Source organism: Gasterosteus aculeatus, chromosome 3 (genome assembly GCF_964276395.1).
Source record: "Gasterosteus aculeatus chromosome 3, fGasAcu3.hap1.1, whole genome shotgun sequence".
Taxonomy (NCBI): Eukaryota; Metazoa; Chordata; class Actinopteri; order Perciformes; family Gasterosteidae; genus Gasterosteus; species Gasterosteus aculeatus.
The window spans coordinates 19,066,825-19,089,106 of record NC_135690.1 but is presented as its reverse complement, the minus strand read 5'-3'; the positions used below and the strand labels follow the sequence as shown (position 1 = coordinate 19,089,106).

Genomic DNA, 22,282 nt, shown 5'->3' with positions numbered 1-22,282 from the left:
TGTGTTTTCAAAGTGTTGCCGGATGGCCTCTGATTCATGGAGGGAGATCTCCACCAACGAGGGGAACAAAGTCGTGGAGGAAAATACGGGACAAATGTGTCCTTGATGAAAAGCAGCAGTGTGGATGCACGGGGCAATAAAGTGTGTGATACATAAATAAAGCAACCAACCTTCTTAGACGACTTTGAACCACGAATGAAGCAGACGTGAAACAACGACCAGTCAGACTCATTAATGTGACTCTTCTGTTCCCCTCAGATAATAACAGTGTTTGGATCCAGTGTGACTACACATGAATACTGTAAGAATTCAGCTCTGGTCTCCTCTCAACGTCGCTCCTCTTCAGCCCCCAGATCTCCTGCTCCAGCTTCTCCTAAAGATCTTTGACTGGACTCACTGCAGCTCTGTGCTGGGATCTGACCTGCTGCTTCTCTCTGTCCTGGATGAGTCGTCTCACGTTCAGCTCAGCTCTCTCCGCCTCTCAGTCCTTTCTGCTGACTTCATCACCTCATCATGACAAGAGCAGACGTTCTCCAGGAGCTTCTTGGAGGGGTCCACCAGCTTGTGTTTCTTTAATGGAGCCACCTCGTAATGAGGCTGAAGGTGTTTCTCACAGTAAGAAGCCAAACACACCAGACAGAACTTGATGGCTTTCAGCTTCCTGCCAGTGCAGAAATCACAGCCCACGTCTTCAGGTCCAGCATAGCAGAGATCAGCAGAGGCAGCTTGGTGTCCAGTCTTCATCAGCTGCTTCAACAGATCTGCTAACATGGTGCTCTTCACCAGGACAGGCCTGGGGGTGAAGGTCTGCCTAAACTTGGGGAAGCTGGGGAGCTTCTTCCCACCATCTTCATCCTAGAAGCCCTGAATACAGCTCATGCAGTCGCTTGGTCCACAGGGAATAGCCACCAGATTCTTCAGGAGATCCAGGCAGATGTGACATGAGACGGTCTCGTGGTCCAGATGACCTCCTTGCTGCTTCATTCCACCTGTCAGTGATCTTTAGTCAGATTGTTTGTGCATTGCAGAGGATGAGGAATCAGCTCCCTTATGCTGTTTGGTACCTTGGAGCTGCACACCCTGATAGGCTGGAGCTTCAGCTTTCTCTGCATTCCAGTGCGTGTTTTCATGAGTGAATCATGTGTCCTTTACAAGCGTCCTTAACAGCAGCAGTGACCCCCAGCTGCACTCTACAGGGGGCGGATTATTACACTGAATGTTATTAAAGAGGAGCAAGGAGCTAAGAACACAGTAACTATAAAGTGATGAACGACAGAACAGAGCTGATCAAAATGCTTCAGCTTCCGCTGGATAAAACTTGAACACTGAACACAGTCAACCTCCAAATAGTCGCGTTTGGATGACTGAGCGTTGCGTTCAGGAACGCAGGATCACAGTTCGTTAGCTGGCCCACCTAGCTGCTATGTTAGCACGTAGTCAGCTCACCTAAAGATCTCGTAGAATACAAGTCTTCATTTCCAATGACGAGTTCACTCACTGTCAATCACCACGTCAATAATCACACCCAGATGTCTCAGGTCAATCACGTCCGTCATCCTGGTGTGAGACGTTTAATCATTTTAGAAGGATTCACAATAACTTATCAATTCTTTGATTGATACGATTTGATGGTCGTTTTCAGGTCTGAGTCCTTTTTGTTCTGTCAGTGTGTTGTTTGTGTTCCATTGTGGTGAAACAGGATCCCACTGGCGTCCTCCTAGTGAGATCATGTGTGTGAATGCCAGCAGGGGGCCACCCAGGACGCTGGCTTCCCTTTGAATACAGTCTATTTGCTGTGTGTGTGTTCTACGCCGTCAGGTCGCCCCGGTTGAACCCCTCCCTTTCATACTCCTCGGCGACCACCTGCCGTCCTGCGTACCACCGTCGGTTCAGTGCCCGGGCGGCTCGGCTCATCTCAGCCGCCTCTGAAAACTCCACGAAGATCTTGACGATGACGTCGGCGTCGTCCTCCTCGCCCTGCCGCTCACGGTAAACGACAACGCGCCTCACCCGCCCGAATTTACCGCACTCCTCGGTGACCTCAGCCTCAAGGTCGTCATCGATGTCTTCGGGTCCGACCATGTTCCTCAGGACCATCACGGTGGACTAAAGGGGACCAGAAAACCTTAACAACACAGGGACTGCATGATCCACCCTCCATGTAGTGCCTTTCCCACCCGTACCTCCTGCTGGCGGATAGCTTTCCTCATCACCCCGTGCTCCTGCTCGCTGAGCGGCTCCATGGCTCCGCCCCTCTGCTCCTCCTCCTTCACCTCAGAGCCAACAGAGGGCACCGGGCCCGGGGGCGTGGCCAGCACCGGGTTCACCAAACCCACCTGAGAAAGGCCGGGTCGAGCCAGGGTTCCATCTGAAGCAGACAGAAAGCACGTGGACAGGATGGTCAGACGGGCGGCGCTGGTCCCAGACTGCTGCAGATGGTGGGAGCACTGGTTTTACCTCCCTCTCCAGGGAAAAGCTGTTATTAACTCCACCTCCTGCAGAATGCAGTATTTGACCATCCAACAACAGGAACGTCCACGAACCAAAGAGCATGAGGCCTCCTGAGCCTCCAGCTGGATTCAATACTTTTTACGATTTTAAGACAAGTAACTTTTTGGGGGGAAGGCAGCTGACCATGAGATGGACTGACAGCAGTGGAGGCGGGATTTAAATGTCTGTGGGCGGGACTGTAGGCGTTCTACCTGTGGTGACACCCGGAGCCGGAACAGCCATGGCGGCCTGAGGAAGTCCTCCCAGCTGCTGAGAGAGAAGAGCTGGTCCAGCCAGAGCTTTGAGCACTGACGCTCCAACCGACTCCTGAACGCACCACAGAACAACATATATTAATAAATAAAATACACCTACATTGACTAATTACTGCGTAAAATATATCAAACAGTGAGTAAACAAATAAGATCAGGTGTATAAATACTTAAGAAGGTACTGTGAATAATAAGTGGGATATCCTATACACATTAATAAAGTAAAGAATTCCAAAGTTCATGTCATATAACAGTACTTCATGTCATACTACGGTACTTCTTGTGATGTCTGTGTACCACATGGTGTGGGTGTGTAACAGTGTGACAGGGGGGTGCATTTGACACAGGTAATGATGGACGGGTGACGGGGAGATCACACGTTTTTTACCATTAATCAAGAAGCACAGATCAGGAAGCGATGCACATACAGTTGTGTATTATAAGGTGTCAAAACTAATAATCGGGAACTTGGACCTGGAATCTGTGTGTGAGGAACAGGATCTTCTCCCGCACCCTCAGAGTGGCTTACGAAAATCTGTAAGCCTCCGCGCCTTGGCGACCGGGCCGTCTGCTCAGCAGCGCCGCACAAATGGATCACTGGACTTATTCAGGAGGTGTTTTTTACTCGCTTTTACTTGTTTACTATGTTTTGCTGGCTCTGTTGATGAAGATTGCGTTGTAAATATAATGTATTTATTATTATTTGTGGGCGGAGCTTCTTGAGCTACCTGAGCATTGATCTTGGCGGCGGCGGCCATGGCGGCGGCTGGGGGAAGGAGTCCTCCAGCAGCGGTCGGTGTGAAAAGAGGTATGGGAGGAGTCACGGCTTTCCCCACCCTGAGGTACTGGCCCCCCAGGTCAAAAAGGTTCATGGAGGAAACGGCGTCCAGAGCAGACTGAGCCCTATCGTACTCTGGAACCATCACAACCATTAGCGTGTTAGCTCCAGTGGAGAACAGGACGTCGCCTCCACTACGTCCCGTCAGGTGCCTCTATTCATTACATACACATCATACCTTCTAAACCTTTGACATGTTGTTTTGTCCCAAAACCCAGAGAGTGTAAATATCTCCATAGCATATCAATGCTTATATTTGTTAGATCTCTTGTATATGTTTACATGTGAAACATTTATACGTATCTGAAACACTCATGCGTGCACATATGAAAAGGTTGTATATATATATATATATATATATATATATATATATATATTGTTGAAAACGTATACATGCATTACTGAAAATCTTGCATATGATTACAAAGATATAAAAAGTTTAGATAGATTTGGGCTGTACAAAATAAAATGAATTGAATGATATTTCTGATATGTATCTTGTAAATATCTTGTATATCTGGTCCATCTCTGATATACGTCTGGTATAAGTATTATATACAGTATATATGTGATATATTTACGTTCTGTCTCTGGTATCTCTGATCATATTTGGTACATCTATAGTCTATCTCTGGTATATATCCCGTATATCTCTGATCATATTTGGTACATCTATAGTCTATCTCTGGTATATATCCCGTATATCTCTGATCATATTTGGTACATCTATAGTCTATCTCTGGTATATATCCCGTATATCTCTGATGCATCTTTGGTTCCTGCAGCATTAGCCTTGTTGTTATTGAAGCTCACCGACAAAGCCAAAGCCTTTGTGCCGTCCGCTGACTGGCTCTCGGACCAACGTGCAGGACTTGATCCTTCCGAAGGCCTCAAAGACGCTCTTGATATCGTCGTGGGAGAGGTCGGGGTGAACCGACGCCACGTAGATTCTGTTAAAGGCCCGTGCCTCCTCTGCCAGCTGGTCGATGATTGGCTGAGCCTGGCCGATGTTACTGGGCCTCCCAACCTGCAGGACAAACAGCAGGCAAAAAGACGTGTGATGATGAACAACCTACTGGTCAGTAGGTAGGAGATGTTTTATACTGATATCTGGTTTAAACTGCACTGACCTTGATGCTTCTGCCTCCCAAGACGATGGAGTTCATCTGTTCCAGAGCTAGCTGAGCTGCTTCGGGCATCTCGTACTCTACGAAGGCAAAACCCTGCAGACAAACATTAGAACGATTTACTCGAGCTTCAATGAAGAAAAGGGCTCATAGCTCCTCGACACGGCGCTCCAGCAGAGCAAGCCGGAGGAAGCCTGTAACATTCCTGATGAGCAGCTTTCTTTGCTCCACATATCTGGAAACCAAGTCCCAGAAATCTGCTGGTCTGCAGAGTCCTTCAGCTCCTTTAAATCTAGATTAAAGACTTGATTTCTGCATTTTGGTACTTTAACTGCACTCCAAAGTTCACTTTAGTTTTAGTGTTTAAACGTAAACCCCCTTTTCACTCTATTCACACGTTCACATACACTCAACACACGGTGTGGTTCTGTTTGCCTGTGCACTTTATTTTAAATTGAATTTTATTTTTCTCTTTTCTTCTAAACTTTTATTCTATATCCCCCTAACACATGGCCTTCTATTTTATAGAGTTGAATTGCCAATTTGTAAATTGAATTTGTCTTGTTGTCTCATTGTCTTACTGTCCAATGTTATGCACCAACCACCATGTGATGTAGTGTCAAATTCCTTGTATGTCAAACATATTTTAGCAATAAATGTTGATTTAAATCTGTTTAATGACTGTTTATCCTTTATGTTTCAATCAATGTTCTTCACCGTTTGTAAATCTCCTGCTTTATGGTTTTATGTGAACCACTTTTAATTGCCTTGTTGTTGAAATGTGCTATACAAATAAAAGGCCTGGCCTTGCGTACCCAGAGTCACCACGGATACAACTGTGTGGGAGCTGGAGCCGATCATAGCTGACATTAAGTGAGAAAGACTCCACACCAGCTGGAGTGGTTCAACTCTACTGCCTCAGAAGACCACGTCAGGCTGCACTACCAGACCGTTCTGGGACAACTGTACCACATTAAAGGGCGCCTTTAGGAAGTTGTTCCTTTCCATTCAGGTTGATCCTCCTCTGTATGGGTTCTAAGAATCTTGTTTCAGAGTTCAAATTCCATGTAAGCATGTATCTAGTAAAGCTAGTCAGGTCAAGTTATCCTTGAGCCCGAGAAAGAGCTTCTAATCTAATAATTATGAACAAGGGGTCAGCCGAGTCGGTCGGATCAGGATCTGAACAGGCTTGAGGGATTATACGTCTCCTCTGACCTGGAACTCCTTGCTGCCACCACCAACATCCAGCCCAAGAACCACAGGGACAGGAAGAGGACAGAAAATGAGGGATGAGAGAATGTGGCAGTCCGACCTTGTGTTTCATGGTAACAGAGTCCCACGACATGTCGATGCTCTTGATGGGTCCGAAGGGAGCAAAGGCCTGTCTGATGGTGTCCTCACCCAGCTCGTAGTAGATGGAGCCCACGTAAACTCGACACATGATAGCCAGAGCTCTCTGACGCTGAGCTGCTACCTGAACACCAACAGAAGGTCACAGGTTAAACAGGAAACTAGAAACACCACAACCAGAGCCACAGCATGGCTGAAGGAAACCAACAACGCCCAGCTGCTGCTTGTCAGCCATGTTGATCGATTTGATCTTCTAATGCTAGCATACTACCTCGAAGCATTATGAAATAAAAGACTCTGGAAATGAAAAGTGGCATTATGAAATAAAAGTACCATGAAATGAAAAGTGGCATTATGAAATAAAAGTACCATGAAATGAAAAGTGGCATTATGAAATAAAAGTACCATGAAATGAAAAGTGGCATTATGAAATAAAAGTACCATGAAATAATTAAATATATTTAATATTTATGTATTTATTGCCTCATTTATTTATTTCAGGATGTATTTCAAATGCATATTTCATGTATTTATGTATTTATTCATTCATTTAATTTAGACTAAAACGGCATTCCATAATTGCAAAAGTATACCAACACATTGATGCAGAAACTGGGGTCTTGGGCCAGATGCATTGTGGGAAATGTAGGCTCTACCGCCTCACAAAAGCATTACTTACCGATTGTAGAGGAGACAGAGCATCACCCAGGCCCATGGACAGAGACGCCATCTGGAAGACAGAGAGGGTCAGACAGCTCAGGTCTCAGTTTGAATGCTGTTGTCATGGTTACAGCATGATGGACATCTTGTCTACCTGCAGGCTGCTGAGCTTCTGAGTCTGTTTGATGAGGACACTGTTGATGCTCTGCTCCATGCAGTACTTCTTAGCCTGCAGACAGAGAACAACCAATCACAGACCACCGTAAGTACACACACACACACACACACACACACACACACACACACACACACACACACACAGACACATTACACACTGACACACACGTAGAGACACAGGTGTACACACGTAGGGGTAAACTGGCCATAGAGGACACCAGGGAAGTCCCTGGGGGGCAGACAGGGTCTTTGCCGATCCAATATTGGACCAGCAATATTACTCTGAATCTAATCCAAAGTTAATAATCACTGACTGACATTTATTCTCCTCCGTCTTGTATTCACACTCATGGTTTCCTTTTTTACTCTTTGATTTCGGTGAATGTCAATCAGTCCATTCAACACCCGCTCGCAGAGAGCACGGCACCAGTACCGAAACGTTCATCTTTTAAAGGTGGAATTGAAAAGCTCCGGGATAAAAGACTAGATGTCTGGAGGAAGGTGCATTACGATATTTAAAAATCTTGAAACTTATTTGAAAAACCACCGATGGTGACAGTGGTATGATGGAAGAAGGTTGCGTGGACTTTTCACAGATGAGATAATGTATCCTACAAGCTAGCCTCGCTAACGTTAGCTTGACAATTGAGACCGTTATGATCCGGTTAAATGAATCATCGAGATGATCTGATTTAAAGATGACATAGGTCAAAATAATAATAATTATAATAATAAGGATCATTATTAATGGCTCAAAGTGAGCCGTTTGAGGCGCTAATGCTAATGAGAGCTAACGCCTCCTCCATGCTGCTGGTGTGAGTCCCGCATGGCACGCCGTGCAGCGAAGAACAAAAATAGTCTAAATAAATAAATATTTGACTACTGATCTGTGATAGAAATGTAATTATTGTATGATTCCAATCATTCCATTGATTTTATAGTCAATATCTCTGAAGTTGTAAGATACCCTCTACAACCATATCGCTTTGAACCAGAGTCAGTGACGTGCAATTCCTACATAAAAATGTTTATTAAATCATTTTATTTAATAAACTTGTATTTTTTTACTGTTACATATACTATATCCGAGTTATACCAAATGTTTAGACGTTACGATGACAAATGTAGCAGTTATGGATAATAAAATACAAAATAAGTGGCAGAATAAGCAGTGATTTTACAGTCTCTTCATTGCGGACAAGCGAAAAACCTACGTTGCGCATTCGCACTTCGATCCTGTATTCTGCTGTGCCTTTGCACGTAAAGAGGATATGCCAGTAATCATCTACGTTACGTATCGAACATGGACCACCAGATATTACTGGACATTTGCGCAGCTGACGTCACTACACCAGCTTCGTTGTAAGAGTAAGTCAAAATGAGGGCGGTATTCACCGATATCACAGAATTGAAGAATTTCTCCAAACTCGATTTTAATAACAAAAAGGAGTTGATAGAAAGCGGGAGTTCCACCCAGTCCCACCTTGCTGTCCGCTGTGTGTGCGTGCCACCCTGGTTCTTCCGCATAGGCAGCCCCCCGACCCTCAAGCTGTAAACCTATAGGGAAACACTGGCTTTGATGCTGATGGCTACTCGGACAGATGTTCTGCAGATGCTGCAGTGACACATAGACAGTGTTGCAGAAAAGAGTGAGCTGCTGCACAAACTACTCATATAGTGAGCTAATAAGAACACACGGGTGGACGGGTACTGTTTGTATTACCATGTGACTGTGATGCAGTTTAGGTTTTGTTATTTAACTTATTGTTTTGTTATGCACCTTCAACATCCCTACACACACACACACACACACACACGGTGGAGATTGAGGGTTCGGGGCGTAGAGGGACACTGGGATCGGACCTCACTCACACACATCACACACACAGCTGTGTGTTACCTTTTGCAGCGCCTCCTGCTGGTTTGGGGTGAGGGGTGGAAGGCCCAGCTTGGTGGAGGTTCTTGGTTTGTTCTCCATGATGAGAGCTGGCACCACCTGTGGACGCCACCACCAGGTGACCAAAACAAAGTCAGGAGCCTCAGGAATATATATTATTCAAATTTGTATGTAATTTATTCTATACATATTCTACATATACATATGTTTTACATATTATATAAATTGTATTCTATATATGCTATATTTTCAAATAAATTCCCTTTTGCCTGAACATGCTCCAATATATATATATATATATATATATATATATATATATATATATATAAATAATAAAATAATAGATACAATAAGACTTTTAATAATACATTTATAATGAATAAATTTTTTGGTCTACAAATAAATCAATTAATAAAGGACATCCATCATGATTTCAGTTCACGGAAATATCGATATATGCCATTTATTATTAAATAATAATTAGCTTTATTTATAAAAATTGGAGTTCTCCCAATGGATCAATCCATAATATCAGATTCATATATATTCTGATCACACTATCGACATACTACCGATCAATAAACCCGATAACAAGCTTTGCATCTGATCAGCTTCATTGATTTCGGTCCGTCCGGTGCCGCTTGTTAGCATTAGCTTAGCATGTCTCCACCAGGGTCCGTGGACAGAGGGACGCGCTTTAGTGTCCATACCGTGGAGACTGTGACCGCCATGCAGCAGCTGATCTCCCGCTGAGCCGAGATTACCGGCGCGTCCTGATTGTGACGTCTGTTTGTCTCCGCTGTGACCCGCAGCTGCACTTCCGTCCAGCGCCACTTCCGGTTTGAGGGGCTTCAGATTAAAAGACTGCAGGATTTGTGGACAAACATTTACAGTGCACGTGTATTTTCTGTAATTAATGTTTATTAACTCGTTACTTGAACACAAACTTTGTCTTGATAAAAACTGTCGACGCAACTTTTTAAATAAAGCCTTCATTGAGTTTAAAACAGTTGATCAATTATTGATTTATTCAAATGATGAAACATTGACTAATGAACACAGATACACATTATTGTTACGTCATACCACAGCACACACTGATCACTGACTCATCAAAGGCTGATTGGTAGAGATAGCTCAAAGTAGCTTTCATGTTAGCATTCAGTTACCACGGTGACCGCGCTGATGATGAAGACAGAACACCCTCACCCGTCTATTGGGGGCTTTATTGTGGAGAAGCCAGGGACTAACTGGAACCAGAGAACACATCTAGCACCTAAACTCAGATGTTTCACCGGGTTCAAGAACCACAAGGAGGTCTGTGAGAGGGTTCCCCGCCTCGGAGAAGGAGAACTGCTCTGTGAAAGGAGAATTCATGGAGTGGAGGATATTTGAGATAAATGTGCGAGTGATGCGCCAGAACCCCTCCACGGGCTCTAGAAAGGCATTCCTCCAGAGATCTGCCGGGCCACCTGGTCCTCCTGGCTCTCCTCCTTTTCCTTCCTCTCCTGGTTCCAGTCCTTCAGACCCTCCGGCAGCGTTGTGTCCTCCTCCAGGCCGCCGGTTCCCTCCACAAAGTCCTCGTACGTTGACTTCTCCACGAACGGACGCTTCCCCAGCAGCTCCACCATGTCACTCTTATCCAGAACCTCTTTCTCTAGGAGGCGCAGCGCAACCTGCAGGAACACACAACCCCAAAGGAGGCGTGTTCTCAGTTATTCAAGACCTAGAACCCTGCTTCTCAGGGTTCTACCAAGGAGAAGAGGGAGGATAGGAATTAGTAGACGGAGGAGAAAAAGGAGGAGACAGAGGAGGGGATCGGAATTCCTCATTGTTCTACCAGTTGTGAAAACCAGACATAGAACCCTGCTTCTCACACACAGAATCTTCTCACACACAATCCAGCTGACTCTCTGGTACCTTCTCCACCTCTGGCTTCTTGTCACTCAGCAGGAGGTGGGTTCTCCGGTGGGCCTCGCTGATCAGAACGCGGACCTCAGTGTCGATGAGCCGGGCCGTGGCTTCGCTGTACGGTTTCTCCAAAACCATCTCGCCTTGCCGAGGGAGGTCGAAGGAGACCTGACCCACCTTCTCGTTCATGCCGAACTGTACAATCTGCAGCGAGAAGAACCATCATCATGTAAAAAGACTTGTGTACATTCATTCGTTTTATTAATGACGATGAACTCGTTACACAGTAAATCAATAAGTAGAAAATGAACACCGGTCGTTACGACTGTATAAAACATTTGTTTGTTTTCATAAAGCGTCACGAGGCATCGTGGGTCGGCATGATCTCTTTGGAAGGTCCAGTGTTTCCTTTGCCGGAGCCAAAAGGAAGCTTTGAAGCACCTTTGCTTAATGTGTAGTCAGCAGTTACCATGGAGATCACTTCGAAAGACCTGGGTCATGTCAGATCAGAACCTTCTGAGGAACAACGGACTTCTACACCTCAACCCATTGACCTCTGACCTGTTTGTAGGCGCTCTGCGCGACCTCTGACCTGTGCGTAGGCGCTCTGCGTGACCTTACGGAGGTCGTCCTGAGCTCCCGTGGTTATGCGTCCGAAGAAGATCTCTTCTGAGACTCTTCCTCCCAGAGTCATACACATACGGTCCAGCAGCTGCTCCTTGGTGTACAGGTACTGCTCTTTGGGGAGGTACTGAGCGTAACCCAGACCTTTCCCTCTGGGGATGATGGACACCTGCACAGGCAACAACATCTTCTGTCACACCTGTGGGACGTGTCCTGACAAAACAGGCATGAGGAGGGAGTAGAACAGGAGGTGTGACCTTCAGCAGAGGGTCGGCGTGCTCCAGGAACCAACCGGCGACAGCATGACCGGCCTCGTGGTACGCCACGGTCTTCTTCTCCTCAGGCTGCAGCACCTGAGTCTTCTTCTCCAGACCTGCAACACAGACATGGTCACCTCAAGGAGTCCTTCTGGACCATCACCGGCAGAGGCGTGTTCCCCATGAGGAACCAGGTCTATAGACATCTCGCCTGCCTCACCCTCTGGATTATAGGGCACCTGGTTTAACTTCACACAACACACCGTATGATGAGTGGTAGACGAGGGGGAAGGAGAAGAGCAAGGACTCAGGTCTCACCTCCTATCACCCTCTCGATGGCCTGCTCAAAGTGTTTCTGATCGATGGCGTCTGACAGGTGGCGAGCAGCGATCAGAGCCGCCTCGTTGCAGACGTTGGCGATGTCGGCACCTGACAGACAGAGAGGAAACCCATGAGATGGAGGGCTCGGCTATTAGAGGAAGGGGAAGATGAGCGGCGTGCTTACCTGAGAATCCAGGTGTGAGGGCGGCCATCTTCCTGGCCAGAGCGTCTTTGTCCAAGTCCTCCTCCAGCTTCAGAGGGCGTAGATGGACTTTAAAAATGGAGGCTCGACCTTTGATATCAGGGTGACCTGGGGCACAAACACAGCGTTTCCATCTTTTAGAGAGGAGGACTTGACCTTCAAAAGGTCGCCGTGAACGGTTTCTCACCGATGTAGATCTGTCGGTCAAAGCGTCCGGGTCTCATCAGAGCCGGGTCCAGGATGTCAGGTCTGTTGGTTCCTGCTAGAACCACAACGTTGGTTGCCGTGTTGAACCCTGAAGCAGAGAAGAGTTTAGGGAAGAGCTCATTCGGGTAGTTGTAGTTAAAAAGGAAACTTTGTTGTTCCATGTATCTTAAAACCTGATGATTTGGGGTGGAAACCAGGACTGCGCGGACGTAGAGATGCCGTGTACAACCAGAGTGTAGCCCCGCCCTAAAGCGTCCCCTGCTTCATGGTCTGTTTGACTCTAAATGGACCATCATTTACTAAATGAACATCATGTTGTATAATAATACTTGAAACTAGAGACTGAGACCATAAACTCATGTTTACAACGTGTAGTGGTCGTTTGTCCTTTGAATCAAAGGGCTTCACCTCGTATGTTTTCTTTCACGCAGTAAAAAATTGTTTCTTGTTGTTTCTTATTTTTTCATAGAATCCACCAGAACACAAACATTAAAAGTTGTCTGCCTTCCTCTGTCGCTTTGTCTCACTGGTAAAAACCATTTGTCACCCAGGTGCATGCTGGTCCCACCTGACTACGCTCCTAAGTAACCTCCAGGTGCCCACAGCATTATTAGTGATCCAATGACTAAATAATAGCTCCCGCACAATGTTTACTGAGGGAATGAATCCAGAGGGAAGTAGAGTCATTTCCTCATAGACGTCTATGGGAGCAGAGGAGTCGCCCCCTGCTGGTCACTACAGAGAAGTAGAGTCATTTCCTCATAGACGTCTATGGGAGCAGAGGAGTCGCCCCCTGCTGGTCACTGCACAGAATGCAGCTTTGTCTCCACCCACCGTCCATCTCCACCAGCAGCTGGTTCAGCGTGTTCTCCTGCTCACTCTGTCCTCCGAAGTTCCCTCGCCCTCGCTTCCGTCCCACAGCGTCAATCTCGTCAATGAAGAGGATGCAGGGAGCGTTCTTCCTCGCCATGACAAACAGATCTCTGACCTGCACAGGAAGTGGCGTTGGGACAAGGTCTGAGGTCAATCCGCCGCCGCCGTTGATGGATATTGATCTGAGCTACAATATTGTTTGTGTTTTAGCAAATTTACATATTGACTTTGAGCTAACTTCCAAGTTATTTTTAAATAAACTCTAGCTTCATCAATAGCTCCACCTCCGGTCACTAATCATCTCCAGCAGCCAATCACTGCAGATTCGGTGTGGGTATGTGTAGGGGTCAGTGTGTGTGTTCCTCACCCTAGCGGGGCCGACCCCCACAAACATCTCCAGAAACTCAGAGCCGTTGACGGTGATGAACGGTACGTCGGCCTCACCGGCCGTGGCTTTGGCCAGAAGAGTCTTTCCTGTTCCTGGAGGACCTGTCAAGATGGCTCCCTACGCAGATGATGAAGAACCATGAGGAGCTCAACCCTCAACCTATGGTCTTGGTCCTTGGACATCTAAACCTCACCTTGGGGATTTTGGCGCCCAGGTCCTCATACTGTTTGGGGTTCTTCAGGAAATTGACAAACTCCATGATCTCAAGCTTGGCCTCCTCGCAGCCCGCCACGTCTTTGAACTTCACGTCGATCTCATCCTTCAGTATCTTGGCCGTGGTCTCGCTGACGCTGAAGAGCCCGCCCATCCCCCGGCCGGGGCGCCCCGCCCCCGCTGGCCCCCGCCGCAGCATGAAGAGCAGGAAGCCGATGATGAGCACCGTGGGGAGCATGCTCAGCAGGAAGGTGCTAAGGAGGAAGCACAGCATGAGGGTGAAAGTCTGAACCCGGTATGAAGTGAGGTAAAGGCAAGGTTCCTCACCCATCACTCTCCGTGGAATACACCACCGGCACTCGGTTCTCCCCCTCGATGCCGAGCTCGTACTGAGCCGTCTCCAGGTTCCTCTCGAAGGTGTCCACGCTGCCAATGTTGAACCACACATACTGAAAGACACCAACAGATGAACATCCTGCTTCCATCAGCAGGCCGGAGCGTCTAGGTTCCTGTGATCTATGGAACAATACGTCTCCCAAACCATTACATGAGGAAATCAGCCTAAAATAAAACCTACAAAATAGTAAAGTATCAACGTATCCGTCTCATCATTTTTAGCATAACTCACCCCATCCACCGGTGTCTTCCCTGGAGAGAAGACCACTTTAACATAGCGCTTGTTAACCACCTCCAAGCGGTCCACCTGGAGGACCACGCAGACAGTTACACCACAGAAGGGTGGTGGTATCAGGAAAAGAGCCTTTACAGCTGCCGGTGAGCGGTCAGTAGAGATCTTTAGTAAGATGTTCCTCACCGCTCCTTTGGACAGGTGGTTGTTGAGGAAGTCCTTCCAGGTGACCTCTCGCCCTCCGTCCCTGAAGAAGAAGTAGTAGGTGATGGTGGTCCAGAAGGCCGCGCCGCTCAGGAGGAACATCCGGAAGTCTTTATCCTCCCAGGGAACATCTCCCTGAAACACCACCTGACGTGAGCCCCACACCACTGTGAGAGTTCTGGTGACAGTCGCACCTCCACATACTGACCTTCTGCAGACGGCTATACCAGTGGGACTCCTCCTTACGGCCTCCTCGCTTTCCTGATCCTCCTGCTCCTCCTGATCCTCCTCCTGACCTCCCGGAGGATCTCTGCGCGTTGGCCGGTTTAGCCTCTGAGGAAATCCAAAGTTAAGGGGTACATGGGGGGACGCGGGCGTAGATGAGGTGTAAATTTCTACCTTTGGTCGTTGCTCCGTCGTCACTGTTTTTTTGAGTTTTCTGACTTCCTGGAAAATATTTTTCAAAACCTGAAAAAAACAACAACACATCACTGTACTTTGTGTGTCTCACACACACACACACACACACACACACACACACACACACACACACACACCCACCCCTACCTTTAGGTGGTCTAGAGCTCAGCCTCGTGTAAACTCCCTGCAGGTCACACACGAGGCTCCGCCCCCTCTCCCCCTGTCCCATGGCCAAACACGTCACCTGACATACAGGAAATAGACTCAGATATAACAATGATAACAATCACAAATCAGTGATCAATGACCTGCAGGTCTCTGGGAGCAACTGTTTCATCTCACCAGTAAACAACGGCTCATAATCCTTATTAAAACACAGGATGAGGTCATTTGACACACGTCAGACAGCCAATCAGAGCCATTGATTAGTTTAACCCAAAGAACAGCAGGAGAACACATGCAACCATCCAGATCAATACTGGTTTATGGATGTCTTCTTCTTCTCCTCATCTTCTCCTCCCTCCTCCTACTACTACTACTACTCGTCTTGTCCTCCTTTATAGTACTCGTCTCCTTTGTCTCCTTTCCCGATTACTTGTCTCCTTCTTTTGCTACTAGTCATCCCCTCCTTCTACTACTCGTCTCCCCTTACTCCTTTTCCTTGTCTCCTTCTCCTCGTATTACTAGTCTCCTTCTCCTCCCTGAAGCCGTAGCTGGTTTAATATCAAGGTTACGTCACTGACTGCAAAACGTCACACAGGTGACGTTACGCTCGTGTCACTAAACAGCTGCGTATCCCCGTTAGCATGTTAGCATGTTGTCACCTACATGGCGGACCGGCGCGTTGGAGGCCAGCAGCTGCCGCAAGGCGCTCGTCCAGCCGGCGGACAGCCGCAGGTACCGGTGAGCCATCCTCACGAGCCGCTAAGCACGAGTCCAGAGCGAAGTTTGGGTTCCGTAACCGCTCCGCTCCGCCATCTTTACCCCGCGTCTACTGGTCCAATGAAGGCCGAGGAGCAGGTGAAGCGCCACCTGCTGCCACGGAGTGTCTCACACGTTCCCCCACGCACACGCGTCGCGGGTTAATGACACTTAAACCGCGACGCGTGTCGCAGGGGGCCTGTGGGGGGCAGCAACACCCCGTCAGGTCTGCCGCTAATTGAGACGAAGAAGAAGAAGACCGGGATGGCGTCTGCGGCTTGTGTGGAGGAATGAAGCGGCTGACCGCTGACTGCCTCTCCGGTGAAGCCGCCCTCTCTGCGGCCGCAGGTGTTTCACAGAGCCGCCAGTGTGACCGAGCTATGAGGTAAACACCGAGTACCCGGAGCTGTTACCCGGTTAATGACGCGTTCATACGGCTGAGCGAAGGACACGCTGAAGCTAACAGGCTAACAGATCAGCTGGTGGCGGATCGGAGCTGACCGCTAGTTAGGGTTAGCTTGTTTTAGGTTGCGAGGCCTGGAGCATTGGTTAGCTTGTATTAACTTAGTGGAGTCTTAGCCTTGGTTAGCTTGTGTTAACTAAGTTAGTCCAGCCTGTATCATTTGTTAGCTTGTATTAACTGAGTCGTCTTAGCCTTCGATTGTTTAACTTGAATAGAAAGTAGCCTTGTTGTCTTGGTTTATCTTAGTTTAGCCTGTTGACTCGGTTAGCTAGTTTTGAGTTAGTTTAGCTTGTTGCCGTTATCTTTTTGTGAAAGATGACAGAACGTCATCAAATCATCCTCACATGTGTGTTCACATTTCGGTGACCCCCCCACAGGAGTGGTGTGCTGTTTCCTCCGGGCGTCCTGGCTGTTGGACTATGCTGTGTTTGTCCACTGGGCGGCGCCTCCTGAGCCGAGCGCCCCGCCCCACCTCCCTGTCAGTCAACATGTATGCCCGCCTCTACAGCCCTGCGGGAGGAGGCGGAGGAGGTGGGGTTAAACAGGGCCGACGGGCGGGAATTGCAATGCTCGAAGCCTCCAACCCCCACCACCCTCACCTCCCCCCTCCCTACCCGCTGTACCAGGGTCGCCTTGACGCCCCCCGTGGAGCGCACTTTCACTACCACGGCCACCTGGCTCCGCCTCTGCTGCCCCCCCACTATCAGCACCCCGGCTATTTCCACACATATGGAGGCGGAGTGCCGGCCGGAAGTGTGGCCGGTGGCAAGAAGAAGACGTGGAACTTCATCCACGAGAAGATGAGTTACGACACGTTCTTCACCATGAAGAGGCTCATCGAGCGCTCGCGGCGCCCTGACGAGGTGCTGCGCTGGGTCGCCCAGAACCCTGCCAAGATCTCCCACAACCACTACCCCGTTGCCCTGCAGAAGATCGGGCAGCTGCTGCAGGCCTCGCCCCCTGCGCGGGGAGGGGGGGGGGGCCCTGACACCGAGGCCCCCGACGGGCGTGAGATCCTGGAGCACCAGGACTTCCACACGCTCTGCAACGCCATCGTCAACGACTGCGCCAAGTTCGACAACTTCAGCATCGTCAACTGTCTGTACGCTGTGGCCGCGCTCGGTGAGTCACCCGTAAGCCCAGTTTATGCTTCCGCGTTTTCAGAGACACGCAAGGGACACGCAAGAGCCCCGTGCCTGTCCCTTGTGTGTCCCTTGCGTGTCTTTTCGTCCTTGCGTGTCCATTTCGTGTCCCTTGCGTGTCTTTTCACTCCTCTTTCTGTTCGTCGACCCATTTTTGTAGACTAGCGTCTAAAGCTTTGCAGCGTCCTGCAGCAGCAGGCTGTGATTGGTCTCTGACTACGTCCTTTACGGAGTCTCACGTCTCCGTTTTCACAGCACAATACGGCCGTTATTAAAAGGAAGAACGTTTACGAGAGAACGGATCAGATTGAAGAGCTTTTAAATATGAGCGCTTGTACAAGCCGTCATTGGCGGACTATGAGGACGCCGGATGGCCTCTGATTCATGGAGGGAGATCTCCACAAACGAGGGGGACAAAGTCGTGGAGGAAAATACGGGACAAATGTGTCCTTGATGAAAAGCAGCAGTGTGGATGCACGGGGCAATAAAGTCTATGATACATAAATAAAGCAACCAGCGACTTCCACACACAAAGACGTGACTCTCCAGGTCGTCTTCAACAAAACATGTGACTCCACCTGTTGTTCTGGAGGTGAATCGCTCTGCAACACACGCAGGACTTTACAACCAGGAAGTGAAACCAGTGCGTCGACGCGTAAAGACGCAGAAACACGCGGCGGCTTTAGTCAACACAAAGCAGCTTCTCTGGTGTTTCAGCTGAAGCATTCTGCTGCATCATGTCACTCACTGGTTGGCTTGTGTGCGACATGTTAAAATGTGTTTGTTCTCATTTCACTGAGGACTGACTGGAAGGAGGAGGAGAGCTCAGGTAACACAGGTGTGCTGCTCTGTGCTCCATACGGGGAAGTAGACTTATCATGTGACCCATTGAGGTGTGTGAGGGGATCATGTGACCCATTGAGGTGTGTGAGGGGATCATGTGACCCATTGAGGTGTGTGAGGGGATCATGTGACCTATTGAGGTGTGTGAGGGGATCATGTGACCCATTGAGGTGTGTGAGGGGGGCTTTCACGAGCTCAGCATTAGAAAAGGAAACCTGAATCGATGGCGTTGTTCTGGTCTGATCACAGTAAACATCTTAATGGCGTCTGACGTGGTCTCGTGTGGATTACGGTCTCTCCAGGTCTACCCAGTGACTCTCAGGTGGTCCAGGTTTTGGAGGCGGAGTCTCAGTCCCGACTGAACCAGTTCAACCAGAAGGACGTGTCCATGGTGTTCAGCTCCAGCATGAAGCTGCACATGGGCAGCCAGCACCCTCTGACGGAGGCCTGCCTGGCCGGCCTGGAGAAGAACCTGGAGAGAGAGCGACACCCACAGACGCTCTTCCTGCTGCTCTCATACTACCGACTCAAGTGGCGCCTGCTGCAGCCGCAGGAGCCCGCCGCCGCTGCAGCGAGTGCCACCGATCCTCCAAACCCCGAACAGCTGCTGGCCAACAGGTGAGCGCGTGACATCATCAAGTTACTGTCATGTTTTCAGCCATGACAGTAAAGAGACATTCCTTCACCTTCAGCATCAGAATAAAGCTAATTCAATTAAGAAGAAAAATCAAAGATGGAAACTAAACACAACAACGCTCACCGTTATGTCCAATAATTCCAAGAGTCAGAATCTGTTTCTTCTAAACAACGTGAGTAAAGCTCCTGGTCCTCAATGTTCTCAGCTCATTGTTGGAGGCGTCATAGCAATGGTGCCTCACCTGCGTGCACCTCACTGTCCAGGTGTTTCTTCCCAATCAAGGAACGTAAATAGCATCTTATTTTGTTTCATAATAAACACGCGTGACCGCTTTGATCTCGTCTTTCAGGAAGATCTTGCGTCTGGTCAAACACACGCTGGCGAGCGTCAGCGGCGTCCGTGACCAGGAGATGGCGCTGTTGGACGAGATGTTGGCGGCGTGCGTTCGGGAGGCGAGCAACAAGAGTCTGGAGCTGATCTTCAGCTCTCACCTGTTCTACCAGAACAGGCAGGAGAGGTTCATCAGCAGCCTGGCAGGTGACTTCTTCTCACCTGTGTAGATGAAGAGCGATGTCCACTTGCACTGCAATGTCACCATGTCTCCATGGTAACGCCAATCCGTTTGTCTTTCTCCACCACTTTACTGATCACGTGACTCGTTGCCTCTGACAGAGGAGCTGCCTAAGAAGGTGGAGAGCATCACGCCGTACACGATGGCTCTGATTGCTAAATACGTCGCTCGCCATCGGCTGAGAGACACCCGGCTGCTCGACACCATCGCAGACTTTGTGGTGAAGAAGGCGGAGTACCTGGACAGTAAGGTGGGTACCTGGACAGGTGCTCCTGGTGTAGTGGTGTTGGTGTCCGTCACTGCAGGTATGTCTGTCGTGTCCCCAGGTGATTCAGAAGCTGGTGTTCCCGTTCAGCAGGATGAGCTACCGCCCCACCAACCAGCAGCAGTTCTTCTCCCGCTTGGAGGAGGTGGTGGAGCTGAAGGCCCTCAGCTCGCCGCTCGCCACCGTCAACATCCTCATGTCCCTGTTCCAGCTGGGACACTTCCCTGGCCCGGTGCTGCACCGCGTCTTCTCCTCTGCCTTCATCAGCAACGTCACCAGTCAGTATGAAACACAGTGAAGATCAGATCCAACCACTGGAGTACTTGGCGGTACGAGAACACACCCGGTGTCTCCCTGTGCTCCTCAGACAGTCCCTACGCAGTGATTGTCCGACGCTACCTCTCCCTGCTGGACGCCGCCGTGGAGCTGGAGTACCGAGAGTACTCCGGGCCGCGGCTGCAGGATGCCCACAAGGTCCTGATGTTTGACCACGCCCTGACCGCCGACGAGGTCAACCGCAAATACAGGTAAGAGGGCTGCACCACTGGGACTAATTCTCCTTATGTGACTGGTTCCTCTGGTTCTTGAGAGTTCTGACCATCTTGTCTCCATCAGCTACAAAGGTCTGGTGGCTGAAGCTCTGCGGCAGCTGGTCGGAGAACAGAACTACAAACAGGATGAAGTGTTGGCACCAGGATACAATACAGGTAACGCACAGAGTACCACACACACCGAGTATTCCCCGCCTGGTTCTGATGACCCCCTCTTGGTCCTCAGACTTCCTGCTGTGGATGGACTCCTCTGGTCGGGTTCTACCAATCCGAACCAGCCTCCTTCCTGAGTCCAAACCAGCTGACGATGCGGTTACCGTGGTGACTGCAGAGTTCCAGAAGTTCTCCCCGTTTGTGGTGCTGCAAGAGGGTCCTGATCAGCTGTGTCAGGTGGGCGGGGCCACGGAACCCAGGTCCTTCCTGCCCCACCGTGGCCCGGGGGAGCCCCCGAGGCCCGGCACCGGAGGATCCCCATACGAACCTTACTACGTCCCTACAGCAGACTTCTACTCCAGCCTGGCCAAGGAGCACTCTCTGGAGAGCCAGGACAGCTCCACCCTCAGCAGCCCCCCTTCTGACGATCCCCCTGGGGGGGCCCAGGGACCGACCGGGACCACGGCCCCCGACTCCCTCTTCCAGTTCTCCATTGGGAAGATCCTGGAGGATGAGGCGGGGCGCGCAGGGGACCTGGGGGGCTTCTATGAAGGAGGTCTGTATCCTGAGGGCCAGGGAGCCGACAGAGGGACCCCCCCGCCCCGCCCCGACACCGACCCTCCCCCTATGGACCAGAGACACATCCGGAGGTCAGCCCTGCTCACTTGGTACTCCAGGGGAACCGGAATTGATTGATTGTAACCCAGTTCTGTGTCTCCTCAGGGTCATCATGTCCGTCAACGACAAGTGGCACTACTGCCACAACTCCGAGGTTCTGGTGGGCTCGCGGGCCATGAGGGACCGGCACCTGAGGCTGCTGGGATACGTCATCCTCCAGGTGGGTCACGCTCACGGTGCCCCTTTGGGTCCAGTTAGACTCAGTGAATTCATGCGTGAATCAGTTGGTCACCTGGGCTCCTTATGAAGTCCAGATCCAACGGTTCTGGCTCCACACAGACGGCCTCGCAGTCTCCGTTTGTGACGTGACGTTCTTGTTCCCTCTCAGTTGCCGTACCCTGAGCTGGAGAAGCTGAACGGCATCGAGGAGGTGAAGCAGTACCTGCACCAGAAGCTGCTAGACGTCCCGCTATGACGCGGGCGCGAGTCCGAGGGCAGCGTCCTGTCCTTTGGTTCAGACTACAAACTGCTAGTTGATCAGTGGACGAGGGATGTGAAGAGACTGAATCTCACCAACGAGTTTGTCTTCTGTACTTTTCTCTTTGGCCGATGATTTCCTTTACGTCGCATTTTGTCTGAAGAAACGTCACTTTAACTAAATGAGACACAAACACAGTTGGCAGAGAACTGGCGACATATCGGGGTCCGCATAAGGGAGCGGCGAATGTTTTATAGTTTGGTAACGACTGAAGATGCATGTGCGGGGCTGTTTTTGGTGCATCACGGTTTTCTAAATCCAGACTGAGAAAGGGCTGATGGGTACTGTAGTTCTGATGGGGTGGGGTAAATACTGTGGTAACATGGGGGAGTGTGCAAAAGGCTGGAGGTTTGTGCTAGTGATGAATGTCTGGGTCACAGGTCAAATTATTTATTGGGATTTGAGGGGAAAGAAGCTTGTTTATATTCTATAAATTTATTCATTCAAACATCTATAAAAACCTGAAACCGTATTGTTTGTTTTCACTCGTCGTTATGACGATCAGCAAGTAGATTTATTTG

General features: G+C 49.3%; 3 protein-coding genes and 1 pseudogene across 7 annotated transcripts; 1 reads left to right on the top strand and 3 right to left on the bottom strand.

The window, feature by feature from the left end:
- Nucleotides 1-217: 217 nt before the first annotated feature.
- LOC120815731 (E3 ubiquitin/ISG15 ligase TRIM25-like) lies at nucleotides 218-1,128 on the bottom strand (annotated as a pseudogene). The gene has a single exon (XR_013467245.1). The product of XR_013467245.1 is annotated as an E3 ubiquitin/ISG15 ligase TRIM25-like (transcript).
- Nucleotides 1,129-1,534: 406 nt separating this feature from the next.
- On the bottom strand, nucleotides 1,535-9,807 carry puf60a (poly-U binding splicing factor a). Of its 3 annotated transcripts, none has more exons than XM_078100105.1 (12): nucleotides 9,522-9,807; nucleotides 8,815-8,910; nucleotides 8,398-8,471; nucleotides 6,892-6,966; nucleotides 6,757-6,807; nucleotides 6,040-6,201; nucleotides 4,731-4,823; nucleotides 4,414-4,627; nucleotides 3,491-3,675; nucleotides 2,703-2,817; nucleotides 2,184-2,368; nucleotides 1,535-2,106 (listed from the first exon to the last, which is right to left on the bottom strand). In XM_078100105.1, the coding sequence occupies exons 1-12, from the start codon at nucleotides 9,805-9,807 to the stop codon at nucleotides 1,807-1,809; spliced, it is 1,836 nt and encodes a 611-aa protein (XP_077956231.1). In that variant the 3' UTR covers nucleotides 1,535-1,806. The 3 variants fall into 3 exon arrangements, with proteins under 3 accessions (XP_077956231.1, XP_077956232.1, XP_040026581.2); XM_078100106.1 differs by having other exon boundaries at nucleotides 8,398-8,529; nucleotides 9,522-9,662; XM_040170647.2 differs by lacking the exon at nucleotides 8,398-8,471 and having other exon boundaries at nucleotides 9,522-9,715.
- On the bottom strand, nucleotides 9,715-16,028 carry afg3l2 (AFG3-like AAA ATPase 2). Of its 2 annotated transcripts, none has more exons than XM_040170643.2 (17): nucleotides 15,888-16,028; nucleotides 15,207-15,303; nucleotides 15,039-15,107; nucleotides 14,848-14,972; nucleotides 14,622-14,774; nucleotides 14,436-14,510; nucleotides 14,135-14,256; nucleotides 13,788-14,061; nucleotides 13,574-13,711; nucleotides 13,168-13,321; nucleotides 12,314-12,421; nucleotides 12,109-12,234; nucleotides 11,922-12,032; nucleotides 11,604-11,719; nucleotides 11,315-11,515; nucleotides 10,732-10,926; nucleotides 9,715-10,487 (listed from the first exon to the last, which is right to left on the bottom strand). In XM_040170643.2, exons 1-17 carry the CDS (start codon nucleotides 15,969-15,971, stop codon nucleotides 10,248-10,250), a joined length of 2,388 nt encoding a protein of 795 aa, XP_040026577.1. In that variant the 5' UTR covers nucleotides 15,972-16,028; the 3' UTR covers nucleotides 9,715-10,247. The 2 variants fall into 2 exon arrangements, with proteins under 2 accessions (XP_040026577.1, XP_040026576.1); XM_040170642.2 differs by lacking the exon at nucleotides 15,888-16,028 and adding an exon at nucleotides 15,402-15,762.
- Nucleotides 16,023-22,233, top strand: fastk (Fas-activated serine/threonine kinase). Its single transcript, XM_040172168.2, has 11 exons — nucleotides 16,023-16,365; nucleotides 16,821-17,565; nucleotides 18,731-19,046; nucleotides 19,415-19,602; nucleotides 19,738-19,886; nucleotides 19,963-20,179; nucleotides 20,269-20,428; nucleotides 20,517-20,608; nucleotides 20,679-21,255; nucleotides 21,329-21,443; nucleotides 21,612-22,233. Exons 2-11 carry the CDS (start codon nucleotides 16,863-16,865, stop codon nucleotides 21,696-21,698), a joined length of 2,604 nt encoding a protein of 867 aa, XP_040028102.2. The 5' UTR covers nucleotides 16,023-16,365; nucleotides 16,821-16,862; the 3' UTR covers nucleotides 21,699-22,233.
- Nucleotides 22,234-22,282: the final 49 nt, after the last annotated feature.